This window comes from Salvelinus fontinalis, chromosome 40 (assembly GCF_029448725.1).
Source record: "Salvelinus fontinalis isolate EN_2023a chromosome 40, ASM2944872v1, whole genome shotgun sequence".
In the NCBI taxonomy this organism is placed as follows: domain Eukaryota; kingdom Metazoa; phylum Chordata; class Actinopteri; order Salmoniformes; family Salmonidae; genus Salvelinus; species Salvelinus fontinalis.
The window spans coordinates 6,219,477-6,227,849 of record NC_074704.1 but is presented as its reverse complement, the minus strand read 5'-3'; the positions used below and the strand labels follow the sequence as shown (position 1 = coordinate 6,227,849).

Genomic DNA, 8,373 nt, shown 5'->3' with positions numbered 1-8,373 from the left:
ATTGTATTCGTATTTACAGATGGCATACAAGTTTTTTATTAAGGCACATGAAAGTTCACATGTTCGAGAAGGCATTTCTACCCCAAAATGCATTTAAATGAATGCAGGGAGGGAGAACACCGATCAGGGAGGGAGAACACAGATCAGGGAGGGAGAACACACACCAGGGAGGGAGTACGGAGACCAGGGAGGGAGTACACAGACCAGGGAGGGAGAACACAGACCAGGGAGGGAAAACAGAACAGGGAGGGAGAACACAGACCAGGGAGGGAGAACACAGACCAGGGAGGGAGAACACAGACCAGGGAGGGAGAACACAGACCAGGGAGGGAGAGTAGAGGGAGGGTAGAGGGAGAACACAGACCAGGGAGGGAGAACACAGACCAGGGAGGGAGAACACAGACCAGGGAGGGAGAATACAGACCAGGGAGGGAGAACACAGACCAGGGAGGGAGAACACAGACCAGGGAGGGAGAATACAGACCAGGGAGGGAGAACACAGACCAGGGAGGGAGAACACAGACCAGGGAGGGAGGATAGAAGGAGTACACATTTTTTCTGAACAGCCTCCTATGTTATTATCCCTGAGCCTCTGAATGATAAACATGTTATATAACTGATCATATTAGAAAGTGATGAACAATTCCTGATAGGATAGAGAGAGAACACAGACCAGGGAGGGAGGGTAGATACAGCAATACTGTAGATATCCAGAAACCTAGAATGTCTTTACCCATTCTAACTTATTATCTATCTCTGAGTTAATGAAACATGATTTTAGATATTTCTGTCTTTGTTTTTGTTGAATTATAAATGTCATCCTACAGTATGTTACTATCCCTGAGCCTCTGAATGATAAACATGGTAAATAACTGGCCATATTAGAAAGTGTTGAACAATCCCTGATGGTTGTCATTGTACAGTATTAATCCACTGCTACTACTTGACATTAAGATGAGGAAGAGAGTGGTACTTCACACTGCCTCCTCTTTCTCATTTAATCAGAATCGTCTAAATGTTCAGCTACTTCATTTGCAAGTACAGCAGCTCTGACTGGAATTGCTGCTGGTCCTGCTACCACCGCTGTGACAACAGTTGCTGCCAATCCAAAAACCTTTCCCCATAGGTCCTTTGACTTCTCTCTCGCCTTCTCTATCTCTCTCGCCTTGTCTGCCTGTTTCCTGTTCTCCTCCTGGTTCTTCCTTTCCTCCTCTCTCACTTCGTCTACCTGTTTCCTGATCTCCTCCTGTTTCTTCCTCTCCTCCTCTCTCTCCTTTTCCTCCTGTTTCTTCCTCTCCTCCTCTCTCACCTTCTCTACCTGTTTCCTGATCTCCTCCACCTCCTCTCTCTCCTTCTCCTCCTGTTTCTTCCTCTCCTCCTCTCTCACCTTCTCTTCACGTTTCCTGATCTCCCCCTCCAGTTTCTCCCTCTCTTGCTGTTCTCTCTTCTCCTCTTCCTGTCTCCTCTTTCTCTCTCTCTTCTCATTTTCCTGTCTCTTCCTCTCCTCCTCTTCTTCGATCTTCCTCTGGACCTCCTGGTACATCTCGTTGGTGTAGTGTTTTCCTCCATTCTTCATCACCATCTCATCTATCTTCTTCAGCAGCTCTGGGACCTGAGTGTTGTCATTCTTCTTTTTATTATTGAAGAGATGATATCTTCCCTTAAAGAGCTTGACGAGTTTCTTAAGCTCCTGACTGTCATTCACAAAGTCCTCCACTGATACGTCCTCCAGCTGGTCTCCACCGGTGAACAGAATGATTGTGTACTTTGATGCTTCTTCTCCAAACAACTCCTGGATCAACTTCACAGTGTTCCTCTCCTCCTCTGTGAACCTCACCAGTCCGACCACCAGCAGGAAGGCATGGGGTCCTGGAACTGACATGTAGATGGCCTTTTCTATTTCACTTTTCATCTCTTCTTCAGACAGTTTTATGTTATAGAGCCCCGGGGTGTCGATGACATCAATCTTCCTCCCATTCACCACTCCACTCTGTTTCTCACAGTGATCAGTGACAGACTCAGCGGTGAAGGCAGCTCTAAACGCCTCTCTCCCCAGGATGGTGTTTCCTGTTGCACTCTTCCCTGATCCAGTCTTCCCTACCAGAACAATCCTCAGGTCAGACGAATGCCCTGAATCTGTGAAAACAGACAAGATAAATTAAATCAAAGTTGATTTGTCGCGTGCGACGAAAAAAACTGGTGTAGACATTACAGTGAAATGCTTACTTACAAGCTCTAACCATTAGTGTGAAAAAAGCTATGTGTGTGTGTGTGTGTAGGTAAGTAAAGAAATAAAACAGTTAAAAGACATTTGAAAATAAGAGTAGCAAGGCTATATACAGACACCGGTTAGTCAGACTTATTGAGGTAGTATGTACATGTAGGTATGGTTAAAGTGACTATGCATATATGATGAACAGAGAGTAGCAGTAGCGTAAAAAGAGGGGTTGGCGGGTGGTGGGACACAATGCAGATAGCCAAGCAAATAGTCCGAGCACTGGTTGGTCGGGCCAATTGAGGGAGTATGTACATGAATGTATAGTTAAAGTGACTTTGCATATAAGATAAACAGAGAGTAGCAGCAGTGTAAAAGAGGGGTTGGGAGGGGGCACACAATGTAAATAGTCCTGGTAACCATTTGGTTACCTGTTCAGGAGACTTATGGCTTGGGGGTAAAAACTGTTGAGAAGCCTTTTTGTCCTAGACTTGGCACTCCGGTACCGCTTGCCATGCAGTAGTAGAGGGAACAGTCTATGAATGGGGTGGCTGGGGTCTTTGACAATTTTTAGGACCTTCCTCTGACACTGCCTGGTGTAGAGGTCTTGGATGGCAGGCAGCTTTGCCCCAGTGATGTACTGGGCCGTACGCACTACCCTCTGAATTGCCTTGCGGTCGGTGGCCGAGCAATTGCCGTACCAGGCAGTGATGCAACCGGTCAGGATGCTCTCGATGTTGCAGCTGTAGAACCTTTTGAGGATCTCAGAACCCATGCCAAATCATTTTAGTTTCCTGAGGGGGAATAGGCTTTGTCGTGCCCTCTTCACAACTGTCTTGGTGTGTTTGGATCATTGTAGTTTGTTGGTGATGTGGACACCAAGGAACTTGAAGCTCTCAAACTGCTCCACTACAGCCCTGTCGATGAGAATGGGGGCGTGCTCGGTGCTCCTTTTCCTGTAGTCCACAATCATCTCCTTAGTCTTGGTTACGTTGAGGGATAGGTTTTTATTCTGGCACCACCCGGCCAGGTCTCTGACCTCCTCCCTATAGGCTGTCTCGTTGTTGTCGGTGATCAGGCCTACCACTGTTGTGTCGTCTGTAAACTTAATGATGGTGTTGGAGTCGTGCCTGGCCATGAAGTCGTGGGTGAACAGGGCGTACAGGAGGGGACTGAGCATGCACCCCTGGGGAGCTCCAGTGTTGAGGATCAGCGTGACAGGTGTGTTGCGACCTACCCTCACCACCTGGGGTTGGCCCGTCAGGAAGTCCAGGATCCAGTTGCAGAGGGAGGTGTTTAGTCCCAGGTTCCTTAGCTTAGTGATGAGCTTTGAGGGTACTATGGTGTTGAACGCTGAGCTGTAGTCAATGAATAGCATTCTCACATAGGTGTTCCTTTTGTCCAGGTGGGAAAGGGCAGTGTGGAGTGTAACAGAGATTGTGTCATCTGTGGATCTGTTTGGGCGGTATGCAAATTGGAGTGGGTCTAGGGTCTCTGGGATAATGGTGTTGATGTGAGCCATTACCAGCCTTTCAAAGCACTTCATGGCTACGGACGTGAGTGCTACGGGTCTGTAGTCATTTAGGCAGGCTGCCTTTGTGTTCTTGGGCACAGGAACTATGGTGGTCTGCTTGAAACATGTTGGTATTACAGACTCAGTCAGGGACAAGTTGAAAATGTCAGTGAAGACACCTGCCAGTTGGTCAGCACATGCCCGGAGCACACGTCCTAGGATTCCGTCTGGCCTCGCAGCCTTGTGTATGTTGACCTGTTTAAAGGTCTTACTCACGTCGGCTATGGAGAGCATGATCACACAGTCGTCCGGAACAGCTGATGCTCTCATGCATGCCTCAGTGTTGCTTGCCTCGAAGTGAGCATAGAAGTGATTTAGCTCATCTGGTAGGCTCGTGTCACTGGGCAGGTCGCGACTGTGCTTCCCTTTGTAGTCTGTAATAGTTTGCAAGCCCTGCCACATCCGACGAGCGTTGGAGCCGGTGGATTATGATTCAATCTTAGCCCTGTATTGACGCTTTGCCTGTTTGATGGTTCGTCGCAGGGCATAGCGGGATTTCTTGTAAGCTTCCGGGTTAGAGTCCTGCACCTTGAATGCGGCAGCTCTACCCTTTAGCTCAGTGTGAATGTTGCCTGTAATCCATGGCTTCTGGTTGGGGTATGTACGTACAGTCACTGTGGGGACGAAGTCCTCAATACACTTACTGATAAAGCCAGTGACTGATGTGGTGTACTCCTCAATGCCATCGGAAGGATCCCGGAACATTTTCCAGTCTGTGATAGCAAAACAGTCCTGTAGTTTAGCATCTGCTTCATCTGACCACTTTTTTAGACCGAGTCACTGGTGCTTCCTGCTTAAATTTTTGCTTGTAAGCAGGAATCAGGAGGATAGAGTTGTGGTCAGATTTACCAAATGGAGGGCGAGTGAGAGCTTTGTACGCGTCTCTCTGTGTGGAGTACAGATGATCTAGAATTTTTTCCCTCTGGTTGCACATTTAACATGTTGATAGAGATTTGGTAGAACTGATTTAAGTTTCCCTGCATTAAAGTCTCCGGCCACTAGGAACACCGCCTCTGGGTGAGTGGTTACCTGTTTGCTTATTTCCTTATACAGCTGACTGAGTGCGGTCTTAGTGCCAGCATCTGTTTGTGGTGGTAAATGAACAGCCGCGAAAAGTATAGCTGAGAACTCTCTAAGCAAGTAGTGTGGCCTGCAATTTATCACAATATACTCTACTTCAGGCGAGCAAAATCTAGAGAATTCCTTAGATTTCGTGCACCAGCTGTTGTTTACAAATATGCACAGACCCCCCCCCCCCTCATCTTACTGTGTGCTGTTCTATCCTGCCGGTGCAGCGTGTATCCCGCTCGCTGAATATCCATGTCGTCATGCAGCAACGATTCCGTGAAACACAGGATATTACAGTTTTTGATGTCCCGTTGGTAGGATATTCGCGATCGTACCTCGTCTAATTTATTGTCCAATGATTGCACGTTGGCGAGTAATATTGACGGTAACGGCAGCTTTCCTAGTTGCCTTCTGCGGGTCCGGACGAGGCATCCGGCCCTTTGTCCTCTGTACATGCGTCGCTTCCTCTTGCGAATAAATGGGATGTCGGACCTGCCGGGTGTTTGGAGAATATCGTGTGAGTCCTGCTTGTTGTTGAAAAAATCTTTGTCTAATCCGAGGTGAGTGATCGTGATATCCAGAAGCTCTTTTCTGCCGTAAGATATGGTTGCAGAAACATTATGTACAAAATAATTTACAAATATTGCGAAAAAACCCACATAATAACACAATTGGTTGGGCGCCCGTAAAACTGCTGCCATTCCTTCCGGCGCCATTTTACAAATGTGTCTGCCATTGTTGTTCAGAACCCACTGTTCGCAAGTTGTCAAGTTCAACGCCCCCCACCCCGTCTACTGGTTGTGCTTGTTTCCCAGTCTGCCCTGTAAGGAGACGCCCAGCTTGAGAGACCTTAACATTTGTTTAACACTTGATTTAGCCTACATTATCATCTGTATTCAGTCTGATAGGCTAATAGGAGCAGCAGAGAGGGTAAGAAAAAACAAAGGTAAATTACAATCAGTGAAATAAATAAAGCTAACTAGCAGATTAACATCAATCATCAACATCAATGATCAGCTGATAGCCCGCCCTCTTTTCCCCATGTCAATCATGTCTTTAGGAGGCACTGAACTGAGTGTGTTGTTGCAGAAATAAATAACCTTTAAAATGTACACTACAGAGGCAATTTTAATTTTAATTTTGAGCACCTGCCCCTGAAAGGTCTGTGCATTGCCCTGGTGTGTGTACGTGCTTGCATGTGTGTGTGCGCGGGTTTGTGTACTGTACCTTGGCATTGACCAGTGAAGGCTTGCAGACAGAGTGTCAACAGGAACAGAATCTTCAGAGTCCCTCCTCTTCCTCGTTCCATTGCTTTTACAGTCGGCCAATCAAAAACAATCAGAAACAGACGATAACCTCATGACAAAAACTAAGTCCACATAAACTAAATTGGAATTTTTTCTCAGCTATTTCACTTTAAAACAATGTGAACCATAAGAAGATTGATGCTATGTGGTGTAACTGTTGTAAAACAAAGTACATTCCCTAACAACGTAACCTATATCAGGTGAACATAATGTACTCAGATAGGGGGTGTCAAATGACATTCTAAACATGCTTATCATTCTACAGTTGACATTCTGCAGTGTGTTGGGACCAGATGGACCAGTTCCTGTACACCTGAGATGGGCAACTCCAATTCTCTGGGGCCTGATTGGTGTCACACTTTTCCCCCAGCCCTACAGCTAAAACACCTGATTCAACTAATTACATTCTAACCTGAAGACCATCTATAGTTGATTACTGGAGCCAGGTGTGTTAGCTGGGGCTAAAGTATGATCCTGGTTCCCTGCACAGGAGTGTCATTGCATCAACCATTGGTTGAATGCCACATCGTTCAACAGTGCTGTCGGGCACCAGATTGCTATAGCATATGATGTGGATATCTGATATCAGTGGAGGCTGGTGGGAGAATATATAGGAGGAGGGTCTCATTGTAATGGCTGGAACGGTGTCAAACACGTTGTTTCCATGTGTTTGATGTGTCGGTACCATTAAATGTATTCCATTCCAGCCATTACAATAAGCCATCCCTCCTATGGCTCCTCCCACCAGCCTCCTCTGGCTGGTATGTAAAATACCTATCCAGGCGTTGTAATATCTGTCATGCATCATCAATGTAGCCAGTCAGGAATGCACTCAAAGTCTCCAAACAGGCCCCAGATGAATGGAGATGCCCACCCCTGCTGTACACTGTGGCATAATGACCCGTCACTCAGTACCAAGAAACCTACAGGTCAGTCCCTCACAGCAACAACCTGCTATAAGGTGTGTTGACTAAAGGTTTGCCCACTTCAATAAGATATATAGCAGGGTTGCCCAACTCGCGGCCCACAGGCTGAATTTGGCCCGCAGGTGGTTTAATTTGGCCCACCAATTTTTATGAGAAAAACATTAAGACTGTAACAACATGAGGAAATCAGCCCTGAACTCTCTTAGGTAAATATCATAGACCCAGACCTGTGCTACACTATCTTGTCCTAGACCCTCTGGTTTCTATTTAATGCTTCAGATAAAAGTGAAAAACATTATTCTCCTTTCATTGTTTTAAAATATTAAACCACATGTATAAATACAAACAGAAGAATGTGATTGTTGACTTTCCAAGAAACTTGTTTATTTTGATTGAATTGTCTTGACATGTCTAGTGATGTCATCGATTGATTATGTATGCATCAATGTCAACAAACCTGGGATAAATAAAATGTTTACTCAATATTGTGCTACAGTGATTACAATACATTGTTGTACATTTCATTAGTAAGGTAGTTGAATACTCACTTTTAGTGTAGTTGCACGTATCTGTTATTTGTTGTCCCCTGTTGTGACAGTGAGAGCTGAAGCTATGTGCTGCACCTTATAGTCCGAGTTAAGTTTCGTTTCACCTGTAACTAGTCATTTCTAGCCAATGAGAGAAATAATTCACCTCAGGACAGGCAGAGGCTGAATTCTGATTGGGTGTCATTATTATCAACCTCCTCTGACAACTCAACCTTGGATTAGCCACAACTCTGGGTAAAATGAAATGTGTTGGACAAAGACCTCTTCTTCTGGGAAAAAAGTTAACAATAAAATAACAAATAAAACATTTTCAAATGTAACTATGTAGTTGTCTAGCCTGGTCCCAGATCAGTTTGTTCTCTTTCCAACTCCATTGATCACTACATACTGTAGTTGTCTAGCCTGGTCCCAGATCTGTTTGTTCTCTTTCCAACTCCATTGATCACTACATACTGTAGTTGTCTAGCCTGGTCCCAGATCAGTTTGCTCTCTTTCCAACTCCATTGATCACTATCAAGCCATGACGATGAGTAACAAGGAGATTTAATGATACCACAAACAGACTGGCACTAAGGCTCATAGTTGCCTAGGTCTTCTAATGTAATTGTTTTAGTAATAACTGTCCTGCTCAGTTTATAGAGAAAGAAGTGCTGTCTAGAACCTCAAATATGTTTTTTATGTTTTTACATTTTATGTCATTTAGCAGACGGTCTGATCCAGAGTGACTTACAGGAAC

General features: G+C 45.3%; 1 protein-coding gene across 1 annotated transcript; it reads right to left on the bottom strand.

Annotated features, from left to right (window-relative positions):
• Window positions 1-437: 437 nt before the first annotated feature.
• On the bottom strand, window positions 438-7,722 carry LOC129839667 (GTPase IMAP family member 7-like). Its single transcript, XM_055907215.1, has 3 exons — window positions 7,638-7,722; window positions 6,084-6,167; window positions 438-2,136 (listed from the first exon to the last, which is right to left on the bottom strand). The coding sequence occupies exons 2-3, from the start codon at window positions 6,163-6,165 to the stop codon at window positions 998-1,000; spliced, it is 1,221 nt and encodes a 406-aa protein (XP_055763190.1). The 5' UTR covers window positions 6,166-6,167; window positions 7,638-7,722; the 3' UTR covers window positions 438-997.
• Window positions 7,723-8,373: the final 651 nt, after the last annotated feature.

What these genes read in the sequence shown, in the direction of transcription:
- LOC129839667 (XM_055907215.1), bottom strand. Translation starts at nt 6,165, where the DNA reads ATGGAACGAGGAAGAGGAGGGACTCTGAAGATTCTGTTCCTGTTGACA. An exon ending in CTTCACTGGTCAATGCCAAG is followed by an intron (nt 2,137 to 6,083) that starts GTACAGTACACA and finishes CTGTTTTCACAG; the next exon opens with ATTCAGGGCATTCGTCTGAC.